General features: G+C 48.2%; 1 protein-coding gene across 6 annotated transcripts in view; it reads right to left on the reverse strand.

Annotated features, from left to right (window-relative positions):
* ATP7B (ATPase copper transporting beta) overlaps nt 1–19,278 on the reverse strand; it is a 76,282-nt gene that overhangs the window by 13,520 nt on the left and 43,484 nt on the right. For 4 of the 6 annotated variants that reach the window (XM_060394019.1, XM_042254610.2, XM_042254611.2 and 1 more), the window contains 10 exon segments: nt 16,444–16,701; nt 14,321–14,484; nt 12,248–12,409; nt 9,695–9,771; nt 8,813–8,984; nt 7,362–7,595; nt 6,573–6,664; nt 2,972–3,099; nt 2,716–2,870; nt 2,362–2,496 (listed from right to left, as the gene is read on the reverse strand). In XM_060394019.1, the coding sequence (XP_060250002.1) occupies nt 2,362–2,496; nt 2,716–2,870; nt 2,972–3,099; nt 6,573–6,664; nt 7,362–7,595; nt 8,813–8,984; nt 9,695–9,771; nt 12,248–12,409; nt 14,321–14,484; nt 16,444–16,701 (1,577 nt within the window). 6 annotated transcript variants of the gene reach the window in all.

The following is a 19,278-nucleotide window of genomic DNA, read 5'->3' on the forward strand; positions in this document are numbered from 1 at the left end:
GTATGTATAGCTTGCATAATGGAATATTATGTGGATGTTAAAATGATGATGTACACATATACTTATTCACATGGAACGATATCAGTTACATTGCTGACAAAAAAACAAGCACAAAATGACATGTGTTAATTAGTGCAAAATTATCTGCCTACATCTCTACACAGCCCTTCAACAATCCTGCAAAGATGTTCACCAAAGCATAGGGGTTTGGAGCCATCTTTATTTTCTTCTATTTTTTACCGTTTCCATTATAAATCCCAAACCAAAAAAAAAAATACAGGTCTCCTTCCCAGTTACCTGGTGACACACGTCGGTATGATTATCTGTAATCTAACATCTTGAGTGATCTCAGCTTATCTTTCAAAATGGCTAGTGGCTCTGGTAAACAACTGAGAGATGCTGGAGTCACTTAATTACAGTGAAATGTCTGTTTTCTAAATGGAGGATACAGACCACCATCTCTTCAGCTTCGATCTAGTCTTTGAAAGGTGGGATTCTAAAATAAGATACATTAGTAAGGGTCATTCAATTTTCACAGAAACAGTTTGATTTAGGTAGAAGGGCATGGTGTTTAACCCATCGTGTGATGTTTTAGAGGTAAAGATGGGTGCTTCTTTAAAGCCAGGGATTCTTGTCAAAATCACACCTCGCATTTTGAGGGAGGTGGGGTGCACTTCTGGAGGGGGAACATGAACCCTGTCCCTACAAACGATTTTCACAGAGCAGAGTAACAACAATGTCTTAAAGGAACATATAGTACCTCTGGTGCCAGCATCCTCCCTGATATCGCAAATAAAAACAAAAGAAGCAAAAGTAAGACAGAAAGGCAGGGATCAGCAGGAAGCCACCCATTCCAACTTGTTCAGGACTGAGTTTCCCACAGGCATGTGCCAACGAGATGCTCTCCCACAAAACCAGAATTTCTGGTGGTCACGTGCCATAATAACCACTGGCAAGAAGTTCTAGGAATACAGTCACAGGGTTCTCTTCTAAGCATAGAAATCTCCTTAGATGTCAGAAAGTATCTAACTTGGACATCTTTCATCTTAAGCAAGGAAATGTGAGGGACGAAATGACAGCTAAGTGAATGACATGCACCCGAGAATATATGATATGCCTCTATAGAAAAAAATGGTTTTTTAATATTCATTCTGTATTTACAGTTTCTTATTTTATGGCTCTAAGGCAAAATATGCATTAGACTGGGCTAAGTCTGAGATATTTTTAAAAATAAGGGAAAGTGTTGTTCCACTCACTGGGCAGTTATCAAATGCTATTCCCAGTGGGCCATCAGCTTTTTCTGTCTATCAAGGTTTCTCAAATTCAGCACCACTGACATTTGGGGCCAAATAATTCTTTGTTGTGGGGGCCTGTCCTGTGAACTGCTGGGTGTTCAGCTGCACTCCTGGCCTCTATTTATTAAATGCCAGTAGCCCCCCTACCTTAGTCACGACAACCAAAAACACCTTCAGACACTGTCAACCAAAATCACCCCCGATTGGGAATCACACATGTACACAGTCATTTCCAAAGCAGAAAAAGGTGTGTTTTTTTGGCGGCACCATGCAGCATACAAGACCTCAGTTCCCTGACCAGAGGGGAAGCCACATCCCCTGCAGTGCAAGTCTTAACCACTGGACTGCCAGGGAAGTCCTTGAAGCAGAAACTTTTTGTAACTTTTTGAAATTTGATAAAATTGTATTTCCGAAGACAGTATTCTTCCACTTTTTAAACTCAAAAATGTATATTCCATTGTTTCATATATAATGCCTAATAATTATCAAAAAGCTATTAGCATTACTCGGGAAGCTGCAAGGTTAGATTTATATGGACACAGCCAGCCAAAAATATATTTTTCTTAAAAATGGTTAAAGAATATTATCATGCTATTGAAACTGCATGAAAACTCTGGGAGATGGTAAAGGACAGGGAAGCCTGGCATGCTATAGTCCACGGGGTTGCAAAGAGTCAGACACGACTGAGCGATTGAACAACAAAAACGATAATTGAAATCGTGACTGATGTGACCTGTCTTCTATGATGCGTGTTTCACAACCTCAAAAATGGCCAACAGTGCAAAAATGCAAATGCTTTAAGCATTACAATTGAGAGCCAACGGTGTTGGAAATTATCAGAAAGTAAAAAGTGTCTTTAGTGAATTACAAAAAAAAAACCTGCAGGAGTCGAGTGATTGATTGATTGTCCCACCCTGGCCGAGGTTGTGCTACCAATAAGTGAAGCAAACAAATAAGTTGTAATGGAGAATTAAAGCTCAATGAATCTAAGACATGAAAAAACACTATTAATGGCAATTGATTATTTAAAACACAGCAACCACACTGCCCACAACATTCAACTTACAGGAAAGTATTTCTGAACAACACCAAAATCGATAAAACCGATTACAATCCATACCACCAACGTCACAGTTGAAATGATGATGATAAATGGGACAAAATATCCACTAAACCGGTCAGCCAGTTGCTGAATGGGTGCCTAGGGAAATAAAACACCAAGATCGTGGGAAGTTACAATCTCTGAAGAAATATACCGGCCATGGGTGGACAAGGGCTGGGATTCCTAGCTCCCTCATTAACTATAGTTATTAGTCAGTCTCTCTAACTCAATAAAATCTGCCTGATTCTGTGGGACTCTTGGAATAATTTCTAAAAGCAGGGAACTGAAGTTATACTGCTTTTAAAATTCCTTCAGTACCTTGGACATCTGGGCCTCTTCCACTAGCTTCACAATCTGGGCCAAGGTGGTATCATTGCCCACGTGGGTGGCAGTGATGAGCACAGAGCCATGGGCGTTCATGGACCCGGCGATTACCATGCTTCCGGGCTTCTTGGTGACGGGCATGGCCTCTCCTAGAGGTGGGGAGGGGACCAACGTTACGTGAGGAGCCCGATCGGTGTCCCCAGGGCCCAGGCAGGGCACTGACGCCCACCCAAAGGGACCGAGTCCACACCTGTGATGAGGGACTCGTCGGCCATAGTGTTGCCTTCTAGGACTTTCCCGTCCACGGGAAACTTGCCCCCGGGGACCACCTTGATGATGTCACCTCGTTGCACCAGCTCCATGGGCACCTGCTCCTCCCTGCAACAGAAGCCGCTCAGGTTACACTCGGGGCCCCGCGGGAAGCCTGCCCCCTGGCATGTCACCCAGGTCGGGTTCTGGACACTCTGCCAGCTTTACTCCGAGCAGTGGTCGTCATTTTCCCTACTGTGTACAGCCTGAGTCAATGCTGTGCAGCTGCTGGGTGCCAGGCACTGTCCTAGAGCTAGGGAGACAGCGGTGAGAAGGACAGCCAAGTCCCAACCCTCATGAAGTCAATTCTGTGGAGCAAACAGACCAGCAAGATAGTTGAAGACTTAAACAAGTGCTATGCTGACAGCAAGGTGACTGGAGGGCTGTTTTCTGTGGTGGAGGAGGAGGAGGGAAGGGGACAGGTCTCATTTGAAGATGACATTTCAGCTGGATGACAAGAGGACCCAACTTATAAGGAAAGAAAACTCAAGGGAGAGGGACTTCCTGTGGTCCAGTGGCTAAGACTCCACCGTCCCCATGCAGGGGGGCTGGGTTCGATCCCTGGTCAGGGAACTAGATCCCACATACCACAACTAAGAGTTCACACGCTGCAACTTTAGAACCTGTGTGCAGCAACTAAGGCCTGGTAAAGAAAAGAAAATTTAGGAGAAAAAGAACGGCTAACGCAAAGCCCTACGGAAGGATGGAAGGGGCCTTTGAGAAAACAGGAAGGCTGCAGGCAGGACTGGAGGGGTTTAAGTGAAGCACACAGAACCCGGACCATGTTGGGTCTTGCAGAGCAAAGTGTGGGCTTTGGGCATAAGGTTTTTAGTGGGAAAGTGACACCGGTTCACATTTTCAAGTCACGTCTCTGGCTGCTGCATGAGAATGGGCTGTAGGGGCAACAACAGAAGCTGAGAGAGGAGTCAGGCTGTGGCAGCCTCTCAAGTGAAAGATGGCCTGGGCTGAAGGTGGAGGGAAGTGAGACTCAGGAGCTTTGGGGCACAAGGTGTTAGAAAGACGTGTGGATGCGCTGAACACCTAAGAAAAGCAAGCATGAGCTCTCAGTTGCAGGTTGAGAAGCTGGGTAGATGAGAAGGCGTTTAATGAGAAAGAGATGCCTATGAGAAAGCAGCTACAGAAGGGAAACAGGAAAGGAGAGATGAGGTCTCTGGTCTCACATGGTAAGCCAGAGATGCTTGCCTGACCTCCACACAGATGTGGCCAGTCCGAAGAGTTCAGTTCAGTCCAGTTGCTCAGTCGTGTCTGACTCTTTGCGACCCCATGGACTGCAGCATGCCAGGCCTCCCTGTCCATCACTAACTCCGGGAGCTTACTCAAACTCGTGTCCACTGAGTCAGACAATAGGGGTGAGAAACTGGATTTGAGCTGAGATTAGAGGTCAAACCGGGAAGCTGTCAAAATACAGACAGAATTGAAAGTCGGAAATGGTAAGAGCTTCCGCAGGAGCATGGCTAGAAAAGAGACCTGGGACGCCCCATCTTAAGAGGCTGAGCAGGCGGAAGCGCCCACAGGAGGGGACACCCACCCCACGGCACTGAATATGCGGATGTTGTGGATGTTGTTGCAACTATGTATAAAATCCATCACACCCCACACTTGGGATTTATGTTCTTCAGTGAAGGTAAGCGACAGCTTAATAAAAAAAAGAAAAAGACAAAGTTTTAAGGGACAGTTTTAAAAGGAGGGGAAATGCTGGTGAGAGGCCGACATGAGCATTAAATGAGAGTAACGGTGGGATTTGGTTCATGGACATGATTTGATGTCTCTGGCAAAAGCGACTTCAGCAACCGGTGGAGGAATAAGGAAGACTGGAGGGGGCTGAGAGACTGCAAGACGAGGAAACCAGACAGGAGCTGGAGGCAGCCAGCAGAAGAAGTGCTGTGTCTCCCTGAAGCCAGAAGCGAGGCCACAGGCTAAAGGGGACAGTGGTGGGACCAGAGCGGTTTCCGGGATGCAAAGAAGGCCGAGAACTAACTGTTAAAATGAGACTGACCGGAGATATGCAGAAGCCTTATTCTGTAAAAACGCCCATGTTATGAAACATGATTTAGAGTCAGTTTGTGCGTGTGTGTGTGCTTAGCTGCTCAGTCATGTCTGACTCTTGGTAACCCCATGGACTATAGCCCGCCAGGCTCCTCCATCCAAGGAATTCTGCAAGAATACTGGAGCTGCTTGCCATTTCCCCCTCCAGGAGATTTTGCAGGCCCGGGGATCGAACCCGCATCTCCTGCATTGGCAAGCAGATTCTTTACCACTGTGCCACCAGGGGAGCCCAAGAGTCAGTATATGCAACTGTAAAGAACGTGGGCTCTGGAACGAACAGTGTAGGTTCTGTCCCAATTCCACTACTTAACACCTGTGTGACCCTGGGCCAGTTGCTTAGCCTCTCTGAACCTCAGTGTCCACATCTGTACAATAAGAGTACTAGGAGTTCCTTCCTCATAAGGGGCTTTTTTTTTTTCTCTTTTGGTTAAACACAAACATGTTAGTATAGCATCTGGCAAATAGTAAATGCTATATAAGTCCAATAATGACAATAATCATTATTGTTTTTAATATCTGCCAATCTTATACATAGGGCTTCCCGGGTGGTGCTACTGATAAAGAACCTGTCTACTAATGCAGGAGATGTAAGAGACACAGGTTCGACCCCTAGTTTGATCCCTGGGTCGGGAAGATCCCCTGGAGGAGGGCATGGCAACCGACTCCAGTATTCTAGCCTGGAGAACCCCATGGACAGAGGAGCTTGGTGGGCTAGAGTCCATAGGGTCACAAAGAGTTGGACACGACTGAAGTGACTTAGCAGTTAACCTTCTAAAGAAGAAAGACACTCCTCCCTTTTTTATTCCTGGGCTAGTTAAACTCCTACCTCAGTATCAAGCTGAACTCATATCTCTCAGCCTGTCTAAATCTTCCAAATCTTGCGAGGCAGACCCAGCTCATGCACCATATCCTGGGAAGCTCTGTTTGACCACCACTAGCCTTCTCCTTTGGAGAAGGCAATGGCAACCCACTCCAGTACTCTTGCCTGGAAAATCCCATGGACAAAGGAGCCTGGTGGGCTGCAGTCCATGGGGTCACTAAGAGTCGGGCACGACTGAGTGACTTTACTTTCACTTTTCACTTTAATGCACTGGAGAAGGAAACGGCAACCCACTCCAGTGTTCTTGACTGGAGAATCCCAGGGACGGGGGAGCCTGGTGGGCTGCCATCTATGGGGTCGCACAGAGTCGGACATGACTGAAGTGACTTAGCAGCAGCAGCAGCCTTCTCCTTCTAAGTTCCAGACACACTGCCTGCACCTCTCACTTGGCGTCTGGCACACATGCACCCCCTTGAACCTCATCTTAGTATGTAAACGCTCTGCCTGCTGAAGTGGGCTTACAGGAGGGATCCTTCGGTCGTGGCTGCGCCGGCCCTTGCAAGGTCGTGTGTCACGTCCTATACACCATGGGTGTGTGCTGTGCAGCACGCACGCTGCTATGAATTGATCAAGGACTTCTGACAGGGATGATTACCTGATGATCACGTTGTCTTCACCAAGGGTCACGACGGTGGCTTCCGTGGCTTGCAGAGACATGAGTCTGGCAAGCGCTTCTGAGGTTTTGCTCTAAGAAACAACCAGAATGTGAAGTGTGAGCGAGAGTAAGCCGACCTGTGCAAACCCAGGCTACCACTCACAAGGCTGGTGTTAGAGAAGACCCTGCAAGGAGAGGCGGCCCCTTGGCAGCCCCTCCACACATCTGCAGGCTTTCAGGATGGGTGTCACCCCTCGCCCGGGGACAGAGCTGTGCTGTCACTACCCTGGGGCCACCAAGTCCTGCGAATTACATTTCAGGTGGAAGAAACAATACCCATCTGCCCACTGACGGTTTTCTTTTAGGTTCACTCTAACTTTTTTAGGACCCGCCTTCCACTCTCTTATAGGACACACTGACATCTGGAACAATGGTGGTAAGAACGGCATGACCCTGAGGTGGGAATGTGGATATCTAATCCAGGAAGCCACATGCTCGGTTATTTACCAAGAGACGATGCGACCTCTGACCCGAAAGCCAGAGTTCTTTCCAGTGCACGTGGCGCCTGAACAAAGGCTTTTAATAATTAACCAGATTAGCTGGGATTTTAGAAGTAGCGACTGGTTTGGAGATTAGCAGCCGGGGGACCTAATTATATGTAGGTTTCACGTTTCTTCGAGTCGTGCCCTTGACGGCGTATCATGAGTAATTCTAACCACGGTGCTCAGATGAACTGAGGTTTGTGCTACTGAGGAAAGAGCTCTGCCTTTAATCTGAGGCTGCAGTTACCTTCACCACGTGTTCCAGCCACCGCCCCAGGGCGATGAAGACGAAGAGCATGGGGGGCGTGTCAAAGAAGGTCACGGGGCTCCTCTCGGCCTTCTCGGCCACGGCCACCACCAGGATGACGAGGGAGTAGACGTAGGCGATGCTCGTGGCCAGCACGATGAGCACGTCCATGTTGGCCATCCCGTGTCTCAGAGATTTGTAGGCCTGGACATAGAAGTACCAGCCGCCGAGGAACTGGAAGGCGGTGGGGGAGAGTGACAGTCGTGACGGGGGCCCTCGGGCCTGCAAATACTCTGGGCTCACCCATGCCGCGGACATCCCTTTGCCCTCCATAACTGACACGTATGAAATGTACTTCCTCACTCAGAGGACTTCTGGCCACAGGAGTGGATATGCTCATGGGAGACCTTTAAGACCCGGAGGACTCAACCATGTAAATGTCCATGGATGGTGAAGAAGGTGAAAGAGATCACGGTGCGTTCATACTGGGCACAGTGCTATGCGGCCCCTGAAGAGACCGCTGATGGGAGAGACGTACACAGTACGTGGTTGAGTGACAAAGCCAGTTATAGATCAGTAGGTCTGCTGCTAAGTCACTTCAGTCGTGTCCGACCCTTAGTGACCCCATGGACTGCAGCCCACCAGGCTCCTCCACCCATGGGATTTTCCAGGCAAGAGTGCTGGAGTGGGGTGCCACTGCCTTCTCCATCAGTGGGTCTAGTATAAGTCTATTTCAGCTGTAAAAAAGGCCTATATCTGTAGTAGTGAATACATACACACACAGACATATATGTATGTAAATATGTATTTTTCCTATACAGATGAAGATCTGTTAAAAAAAAACAAACAAATTCAGCCTACAGATACTTGCCTCCAGACAGTCCCAATTAATATGAATTAATTCTAATATTCTAGTATTAAGCCTAATATTAAGTCAGGAGTTTTATTTTATATTCCAAAATAAATGGAAGGCATGTCTCCCACCAGAAACACAGCTAGTTCCTGAATGTGGTCCCCAAGGTAGACATAACACAAGGGCTGTGCCTTTTAAATTATGATTCCCTGGGACCGCATCTCGGTCATTCAAGACAAGATATAGAAGAGCAGCAAGAGCTCCAGGGTGGTCCAGCTGCTGCTTCTAAGGGCAAATTCAGTCGGAAAAAAGCAAACACGCTACACTGGATTACCAAGCCTTGCCTCGAAAGGACTGCTGTTCCAGGGGAGTCTGGTCATCTGTGAACTGTCCATGAAGCCAGGTCCTTTCTTGTTCCCTATGTTAGGCCCTTAGTGTCAGCCATAAGATAGAAAAAATCAGCAACGGGCTGGGTGATGGGGAAATAGGCAGTGAAGAGGCACTTGGAGCAATGGACAGCATGCTAAGCGGCCAGCACCTGCCGGCCACACGCAGGCATGCCGCGCAGGTGTGCCTCCCGCCAGCCCCCGATACGCACCTGGACAAAGGTGCACAAGATAAAGAAGATGAGATTCAGGATGGACAGTCCTGGGACGACGTTGTGGTCCAGGACCGAGGACTGAGGCTCATGGCTGGGTATCAACATATAGATCATTAAACCCATGACGGGGATGCCAAACACCAGGCTGCACAGGAAAGAGTTCTTCCACCTGGAAAGCAATGCAGCAACACAGACATGTCAGGCTCCACTTGCCCCCTGGCTTCCAGGCTGGGCCCCCCCCGAGGACTCGGTTTGAGACTTGCCTCTGCCCCGTGTCTGGGACAGACCACCAAGGGCTACAGTGAAAGCAGTGCTCGCTCCCTACATTGGCCATCTGAGGGGACAACAAAGGTCTAAACCTCCCTGCAAGGATGCTCCAGGAATGTTTAGACGTAGCCCTGGTCTGCCCGTAGCCGAAGCGGTACCTCCAACCTACAGCTGAGGCAACCAAGGCCCAGAAAAAGCTGAGAGTTCAGCCCCAAAGAGGCTGACCATCCTCAGACTATGACCACTACTGTTCTTTCCTCAAAACTCACGTTAGCCATCAGCCATAGGTAGCTGTTTAAATTGAAATTAAAGTGAAGTCGAATTAAAAACTTATTTCCTGAGTCACAGTGGCTGCATTTCATACTGGGCAATGCAGACATACAGCATTTCTGTAATAGCAGAAGGTACCGTGGGACAGTATTGTTGAAAGGGTTAACATTACGAGGTAAAGGAGATTAATTCAGCAGAAGTTGCTGTAGGTGGTGGTGGTGGGATGGGGGGCAGTTGAGGGGGGCGACAGGGTACCCAATTAGCACAGAATCAGGCAGGTGGAGTCCGGGGAGAACTGGCCCCATAGGCAGAGCTACGGTTTATCTTTTCTGTTCTACCTACTGCTTTATTTCCACCTTGTGGTCCAAGTGATGAGCGTTGGGGATCCTCTGGGCCAGGGAGGCACGGAAGCCAATTTCCTTGTTATCAAAAGGAGGAAACAAGAAAGAAGGCACTTGGTTAAAACAGGCATCGGGGGAAAGCCCTTTACATCTTTGGAAATGAGGTTAACCTACAACTGCTCTGAGGACTCATGACTTCTGTCCCCACATCTCCCTACAGATGCTGTCCACAGGGACGCCTGCTCCGTCGGCAAAGGCAGCGGACGCTGGGAGGTGACTGAGCCTGCCCCAAGCTGACGGATGCCGAGTTACAAGCTTGGGATTTGTGAGGGTGAAAGACTCCCCAGTATCAGCTGGGGAGTTGGTCAGTGGCCACTGCTCTCTGCAGGATGAAACTGAAGGTCAGAGGTCAAACCCCCAACCAAAGCCACAGCATCATCGGATCCAGTCACAGGGCCCCCACCCCTCAGCACAGGCCCTCCCGCTGAGCAGACTGTGGCTCCAACAGCCTCTGTGGTTTTTTCAGGGATTATCTCGCCCAGTTCTTTGGCTGCCTCACTTCTCTCCTCCACCCTTCTCTGCCTTATTTGATCTGATCACTAGATTTCTGATTCCCTTTATGAAATTACACAGAAAAAGCTGTCAGGAAATGTCCTGTCAGCCAGCACAATAGAAAGAGGGGCCCCGGGGACTCTGATGTTGGGATTGTACACAATAATTTGTACAGTTGGAGAAACAGCATGTAAGGCCATCTAAAGACAAATCTTTCACAACTAAGGCCGGCCTAGTTACATCAGGAAATGATGCCCCAGAGATGCAGGAATGGGGGCCAGACACTGGCAGTCTTCCCCAAGTAAGAACAAGGAGGGAGCTACAGTGAGCTGGGTAGAGGCCAGCAGGGTGTTCTAAACAGGAAGTGGGGGAGACCTTCCCTGGTGGTCCAGTGGCTAAAACTCCTAGCTCCCCAAGCAGAGGGCCTGGGTTCAATCCCTGCTCAGGGAACTAGATCCCACATGCTACAGCTAAGATTACACATGCTGCAGCTAAAAAAGGGATCCCACGTGCCACCACTACCACCCAGCGCTGCCAAATAAATTATCTTTTAAAACAAATAAAAAGAAACAGGAAGGGTACTGGAGATATGCTCCAAGCTCCACCTGGACACTCCCCATCATTACTGCATCCGTCAACTTCTCTCCCTCACCAGTGCCTTATCATCACTGTTCCGTAAGACCTGCGGCATGGCAGAAGCTGGATGCCCACTGAGCTTGGAGCTGGGAGATCTGGGTTTGAGTCCCAGGTCTTGCAACCTTTAGCTGGGTGTGGGAGATCTATGTCCCTGAACCTCTCTGGGGGATCTCTGTTCCTCATCTGATAAAGGAGCTGAGTTATCTACCTCTAAGATTAAGGTACTATATCAACAGCAGTAACAGTATTTGCATATCAAAGAGCTCTGCTAGGCCAGACAACAGACAACACCTCTCTTACACACACACACACAAAGGAAAATTTAACACAACTCAAAGCCTGCTCTGAAATGTTTCATTTCATAAGCCACAGTCCCTGCTAAACTTCACCATTACGAGTTACGAGTTCATCTGGTTCAGTTTTGACTGTCTCGGCCCAGCCAGATCACCACTGACGCTCTGATACAGCACAGAGCTGGGAGAGGATATGGAATGTCTATGGACAAAGTGAGGAAGGAATGGAGTGGAGGTTTATGAAACTGCGTTGACCGATTTCCCAAAGGAGAAATGACTGAACTCTCCTGCTGCAAAGAAGGCCCAAATGCAGGGAAACTCTTCCCAACACCAACAGTCCTTTCGTCTGCAGATACTTGGCACAGATGTAAATAATATTAAAAATTACTATTAGTCATTTTTTTTTTTTTTTTTTTTTGGCTGTGTTGCATGGCTTGTGGAATCTTAGTTCCTAGCCAGGGATCAAACCCAGCCAGGCCCTCCTCAGTGAAAGCACAGCGTCCGAACCCCTGGACTACCAGGGGACTCTCACAATTAGTTGACTTAACATCATGTACCAGGAATCCTGGTGATGCTGCTGTTTCTCAGGGACTACTTGAAATTAAAACAATAATATCTTTTCCTTTTTCCTGTTGTTTAGTTGTTAAGTCGTGTCCGACTCTTTTGAGATCCCATGGACTGTTGCCTGTCAGGCTCCTCTGTCCATGGGATTTCCCAGGCAAGAATACTGGAGTGGGTTGCCTTTTCCTTCTCCAGGGGATCTTCCCCACCCAGGGATCAAACACACACCTTTTGCAACCCTGCATTAGCAGGTGGATTCTTGGCCAATGAGCCACCTGGGAAGCCCCCTTCACTGATTTCAATCTCAGATTATCTGATACTTACTAAACCCTTATAGTTTTAAAATAAGTCACCTTATTTCCATGGGAAAATCTGAAGATTTTATCAATATATTATACTAGCTGATTTTCTCTCTTTTTTAAAATTAGCTACATTTTGCTCATTTTTTATATGATGATTATAAATCAGTTTTTAAAAAGGTGGGTGCAAAATTTTTTGGATGAATGACTTACCTCGATAAGTTTGACAATATCCCGCGGACCAATAATTTCAGGATCAAACTTCACATGGGCTTTGCTGGTGGCAAGAGCCACAGAGGCATAGGTGATGCCTTCTGTCCTCCTGAGTTTGGACTCTATGTTGTGAACACAGGAGGCGCAGGTCATCCCCGTGATCTGCAGCAAAAGATGACAAAGATCTCACTGACCTAGGGTCCAGAGGACTCCATCAATGGCATACAGGGAGCTGGTTAATAGGCAGCCACAAGAGCTCTGTCCTCCGTCCCAACATGCAAGCCTCCAAACCCCCAGTGCAAGATTTTGAGGCTTCAGGGAATATAACCAGTGGTTCCTCCCCATCTCAGGTACAGGAGACCAATCACTAAGTAGATGGCAAGGACTGAGGCCTGGCTCCCAGCTCTGGTAACGATGGACTTTCACAGCCCTGTCCTGGTTATCCATTTCTGCCACCCCAGGCTGTGTACACCAGCGTGAGAAAGGAATTCCAAGTGAGTCAGCCATCTGTCATCTGCATCAAGTGAGCCAGACGACTAACTCTTCTGAGTATCACTTCCCTGGTGGCTCAGATGGTAAAAGTGTCTGCTTACAATGCAGGAGACCTGAGTTCATTCCCTGGGTTGGGAAGGTCCCCTGGAGAAGGAAATGGCAACCCACTTCAGTATTCTTGCCTGGAAAATCCCAAGGATTGTAACGCTGGTAGGCTATAGTCCATGGGGTTGCAAAGAGTCGGACAGGACTAAGTGATTTCACTTCTTCACTTCTGAGTATCAGTGGTCAGCACTTCCCAGAAAACAAATTAAATACAGACATAAAATACCTGATTACGTGATGACAATACAAGTATCGATACCATTTAGTCTGTTAAAAAATAACACCGCAATTAAAAAAAACAAAACATTGTTCAAAAAAATGTTTTTACCTTCCCCACTGTCTTTTTTTTTTGTTTGGCCACGCCACACAGCATGTGGGATCTTAGTTCCCCTCTCAGGGATGGAACCCACACCGCCTGCATTGGACGCATGGAGTCTTAGCCACTGGACCACCAGGGAAGGCCCCCCAAGTGACAGTCTTATTCTAGATTTCCCATTCCGTAGTCTGTGCAGAGACGAGCGCCTCTGGACCTGGAGGTTTTCAGAGGGGCCCTGCTCCTGTTGCCAGCGCTGATTCCGGCTGTAACCCAGCGAGTGCTACCCCGGGCCCCTCTGCACACACCGAGGCCCGGCCAGAGCGGAGGGCTTGCTCTACAACGAACACCACTTATCAGGACCTCAAAGTGCCACTCATGTCCTCAGCATTCATTCTTCAAACATTTACTCACCACTAATGGCAGGGACTGAACATGGCAAAGAAGAAAGACGCAGCCACTTTGGGCAACAGCATTGCTCAATGCTTATGGATTCCTTCTAAGTCTCCCTTTATTTGTACAAAAGCTTTGCACAGAAGTGCTTGTGAACACACTAGATGTGAAATAGGAGACCCATCTGTTGTCTTCCACGATTTGTTGACAAGTATAGCTGGCGACAGTGGGCAGACAGGAATGCATGCCCCAACTCGTCCTACCCCCTCCAGCAGCACTGGGTATAGCAACCACCTCGGCGTTCACCCCGGACCAAGTGTCTGGCCACACTTTAGTCATCAGACACCTTCCAGATCCAGATCTGTGCCTCTGACCGAGCCCTCTCCCCCTGGGATGGCTGCTGGCTTCCTCGCTGACAAACATCCCACAGCCTAGACACCCCTCTGGCCTTTCAGCTTCCCTCCCGGCCTCACAGGACGTGTTCAGATTTGACTCCCTTGAACCACCAAGCTCAGGATAGCCGCTGTCTCTAATTCCTCTTCCTCACCCACCACTGCCTCCTCCTCCTAAAACCCTCGCTGCATCCCTATGACTCTGACACAGAGGGCATTCCTTCACAAAACAGATCCTAGTCACTGGCTTCAAAGGAGAACCCAACGATGACAGGATATAAGCAAGATGGGCGAGCGTCCTGCTCCCAGCCTGGCTGCGGAGGCCGTCTTGGGCCTGCACCGCCCAGCCCCCTGCTCCAGCCCAGCTGCCGTGCTTACCATCAGCTCGAGGTCGCCATCCGAGCCCGTGTAGTCTTCCATCACTGCTGCCTCAAAGCCCAGGTCCTGGACGAGCTTTGCTATCTCCAGGGGCTGGATGGCTTCCGGGTTGTACTTCACCTCTGCCTTTCCTGCCATCAGGGCAACCAGCACGGACAGGATCCCTGCAACCAGCGGGGCACAGCTGGAACCCTCCGGGCCAGGCCTCTGGGAGATGATGAGCTCAACACAAGCTAGCAGAGGAAGGCCTCTGCCCCCAGAAGTTCATAGAAGAGCGGTACTCACCCTCGGCTGGGCGTGAGGATCACCTGGGGAGGAGCACACCGTACCTGGCCCTTTGTGTTAGGCACTCAGTTGTGTCTGACTCTTTGCGACCCCATGGACTGTAGCCTGCCAGGCTCCTCTGTCCATGGGATTCTCCAGGCAAGAATACTGGAGTGGGTTGCCAGGCCCTCCTCCAGGGGATCTTTCCCACCCAGGGGTCAAACCTGAGTCTCATTATGTCTCCTGCACTGCAGGCAGAGTAAACCTCTCCTGGGGGTTCTAATGGACAGCCAAGCGTGAGAGCCACCGTTCTAGAGCCACGCTCCTCACACGGCACTGGACATACACATCACCCAAGGCCCCGGTGAAAGCACAGACTCTGGCTCAGTGGGTCTGGGGTTCACTCTGGGGGTCACCACACTTCCAGGCTGAGCCATGCTGCCACCTGGCAGGGGCAGCTTTGAGTTGGGCCCTAGGAGACACTGGTGAGGATGTACAACCTCAAAGCAGGGGACAGAGTCTGCAGCTGGCAACTACTGTTACACCAAGGAGGTACTTTTTCTCTCCACTTTCATACACAGGAGAAAAAAATAATTTTCAAAAGTGGTTTTCCTTACTCTTTTCCCGTTTTCAATTGCTTTCAGAAATGTAAAAGAACTCCCACGGACTATCTTGCTACTGCTATTGCTCATTAACAGTTTAAGGGAGGGAGGTCCTGCCTTCCACTGAGTGGAAAAAATAAATAAAAAATAAAACACTACGTAATTTCATTTGAAAAAAAAATTGTTTAAGGGGAGAAAAGAGAGCTCATTTACGTAAATGAAAGGAATGATGTGCTTTAAAAAACAGTGCCGTAAGGGATAAAATGAGGGATTCAGGTGAGGAAGAGAAACATGGGCCTGTGAACCACAGGGTAACTTCCAAGCAATCTGCCCAAGGGTGACAGGGGAGCTCCAGGAACACCTCAGTTTGAGAACCATCCTCTAGAGCTTCAGGAAGCCCTAGGCTTGGTGAGCAGGAGGTCACAAGGAGCCACAGAAAGACAGACGGTGGTCCTGGAGGCCAGCAGAGTCATGTTTCAGACATTCTCCAACACAAAATTGGGACAGGGTTTTTGTTCCACTTTCAGGCTTAAGAAACCAGATGGCCAATGTTGTTTAGAGGACAAACCTTTGGTGTTTTTACAACTGTTTATGATTTACAGGGACAACAGGGCAGAATACTTGAAACTGGAACTTCTCCACAAAATACAGGCTATTGATGATGTGTTTGACAGTAAGAGGCTTTGGAAGGGAAAACCACAGACTGCTACCAAGACAAGCTAGGTGGGGAGGCCACTCATGACTGTACCTTGACCTCTAAACCAGATTCCCCATGGCTAACTCACTCAGAGATCCATTTTATCTCAAACTAAATACTCCTTAAAGGGCAGAATGCCAACTGCTCCAGATGTTTCCAGAGAAACATCTATCCTCTAATATACAATGAACATGCCACCAGATTATCAGTGTGTGCTAAGTCATGTCCGACTCTTTATGACCCCATGGACTGTGGCCGCCAGGCTCCTCTGTCCACGGGATTCTGCAGGCAAGAATACTGGAGTGGGTAGCCGTTCCCTTTCTCCAGGGGAATCTTCTCAATCCAGGGACTGAGCCCGCGTCTCCTGCATTGGCAAGTGGGTTCTTTACCACTGAGCCACCAGGGAAGGCCCACCAGATTATGAGGGCTCCTGATAAACGTGGTCAGCAGAGATGCCAAAGGGTGCACACACCACCCCACACTGCTAACTGTGACGCCCGGCAGTCTACACGACCGCCTTACAGCAGCATTCCAGGCTCGGTGCCGTGTGGACCTCTTACCAGGTTCTTTCTGCAGGTTCCTCTCTATGCTGGACACACAGGACGCACAGGTCATGCCTGAGATCTGTAGGAAGCACTTCTTTGGGGCCACCGTGGTGGAGGCCAGGAGGGACTTGGGCGACTGGTGGGGGATGTGGTTAGTGTGGAGCCCCCCTGGCTGGGGGGCCTCTCCCTGCATGGGCACAGGTGCACCAGCCGCCTCGGGCCCCACGGCACTCCCAGCACTGTGGTTGCCAACCTGGTTGCTGGAACAGTTTTCTAGGACAGAAGGTCAGAAAGCATTCAAATTAGAAATCATTCAAACTAGAAGAATGAATTAATTTTTTTCTGGAACAGGAGGGTCAAGCCTAACAATATTCAGGTCAAAGTTAATGGAGAAGATTATGGGTGGGGTGGGGAACCGGAGATTTCATCACTGAATCTCTCTCTCCACAGTCAGACGGAGACACGATTCCACATGCCCACATGTAGGAAAACACACCAATACTGCAAGGATGGAATGTTCTGGGTAGACGAATGCTCTAATGGATGATGACAATAACAGCAGTGGTAAGAACTCACCAGGCACCCCACCCTGTGAAGCACACATATGGCCTCCTTTAACTGTCAACGTAGCCCTGCGGTGTGCTACTGATTCTATTTTACAGATGAAGAAATGAGTTATAAGAAATTAAATACTTTGCCCCAAACCCCTCAGAAATCAGGGAATTGAGCTTACACATCTGGACTGTCTTTTAACCACAATAGCATCCGGGTTAACAGAGGCCCACTCTCTCCCCTCCGAGAACCAAACTGCCCCAAACACCTTAATTGAGTTGCTGGCCCTTCCCTCATCATTTGTCTCAGTCCTCCATACATTCTGGGCAGGAGCCTTTTGTCAGCTGTACCCACTGTGAACTTGGCCTGACAGCCTGTGGTTTGCTTTGTCACTCTCATCTAATGCTATCTCTTTCGATAAAAGAAGCCCTTGATGTAAGTTAAGTCCAATGTACAGTCAACTAAACCAGCTTCAGTGGTGATGCACTCTTTCCTCTGTTAATGGACATGTCTACCTCAACACTGAAAACATCCACGATGTTTTCTTCTAGCTCTGGTTTCTGCACTGAGCTCTGTTATCTCACAGGAAGGTCTACATTCAGGTCACTGATATGCCTCACGTTAACTTCTGTGTAGGTCTGAGGTGATGGTCAAGGGTAATTTCTTTCTGCTTGGATTTCCAGTCATCCGGCTCCAATACTGAAAAGGCCATCCTTTCTCCGCCGAGTTCCAGGGATCAGGGAGCAGACATCTGCCCACCACACATGTATAGACAGATGTAACTAAGCATCAACCACTTTTGCGATGACACAAAATACTCTTGAAGACTATGTAGAAAAGAATGCCATCATTTGACGATGAACTCTCATTACTTCAAAGTCCACAGCCGCTACAACAGAAGCTCATTTTCTGGAAAGTGCTAAAACTACTTCCACTCACTTGGAGTGCAGCTGATGGACACTTTCAGCACCTTCAGTGAAGACCCTCCAGTGCTCCAGCCTTAGAGGCCCTCCACCTTCTGGATGCAAAGACTATCACCTCACCTAGCACAGCTCTGCTCTCCTGGACTTTGTCCTTCAAAATGACTCCACCTTTGGATCTCAGGCTCTTAACATTCAACCTCCTACTCCTAATCCATCAAACCCTCCTGCCTCTATCCATCACCACTGTCTGGATTCACTTGCCTTTCTATTCAAAAAGTGGCCAACAGTTTCACAGAGGTCTCCAACATAGAGGTCTAACTCAACTAAATTCTAAGCTTCTGAAGACTGCTAAAGAAAGTTTAAATAAATGAACAGAAACTCAAGCCAGCCTATGCTACTGGGTCCATTATGCCAACCCTGAGAGGGCGTACACACTGATTTGGCTTTCTGGAAATCTACTTAACAGTATTATCAAAAATGGTATCTCTAACAGTTTGGTACTTAGTAGTGGCACAATAAATATTTGTGATGGAATGAAATAAGGCTGATACCCTATGACCTAGCAACTATGCTTTCAGATATTTATCACAAGGAAATGAGTCTGTGCAAGGAGAACAAATCATGTGGTTGGAGGACTGTCCTCAAGGAACCCCTGGTCAATTCAGAGTGAAGGAAAAAAATACAAATAATGCCATTTTAGCATTTACGTGGTTATAAAAGACAGTCATCAGCACACTTACAGTTTATCCTAAATTAAGCCTGACAGGTAAAATACAGGACGCCCAGATAAAACTGGATTTCAGATAAACAAGTTTATTTTTTTTAGTATGTCTCAAATACTGCATGGGACATACTAATCCTAAAACATTCTTCATTGTTTACCTGAAATTCAAATGCAAACTAGGTGTCCCGGATTTTTATTTGCTAAATCTGGCACCCTAAGTACCTCTTGGGGTAAACATAATTCTCATAATTCTGGCCAATGAAAACCCCTGTTTTCTCCCCAGGTTTACTTTTTGTCAAATTCAATTATTCTGGATTATGTAGTTCAAGGCAAATTTCTTTTTACTGCCACAGACTTGATTCCACTGTTGAAAGACTTTAAGCCTCATGCAAACAGCAGATGGCCACTCCACACTGCACTCTTACCTTCTGAGGACAGGATTTACTGTCCTGCTGTTTTCCTTACTGATTTTTGTTTAAAAACAAAACTCCTTCCTGAAACTTGGTACAAAGACAAAGCACAGGGTGGGGCCTAGTTCTTCCTCATGACTCACCCACTCCCATCAGGGGTGTGTGTACAGGGATCTGAGCCCCTCTGAGCCCCCTGCCTAGGAAGGGCTCCTCTGGGGGGAGGTGAGCGGGAGTGGGCCAC

This window comes from Ovis aries, chromosome 10 (genome assembly GCF_016772045.2).
Source record: "Ovis aries strain OAR_USU_Benz2616 breed Rambouillet chromosome 10, ARS-UI_Ramb_v3.0, whole genome shotgun sequence".
Taxonomy (NCBI): domain Eukaryota; kingdom Metazoa; phylum Chordata; class Mammalia; order Artiodactyla; family Bovidae; genus Ovis; species Ovis aries.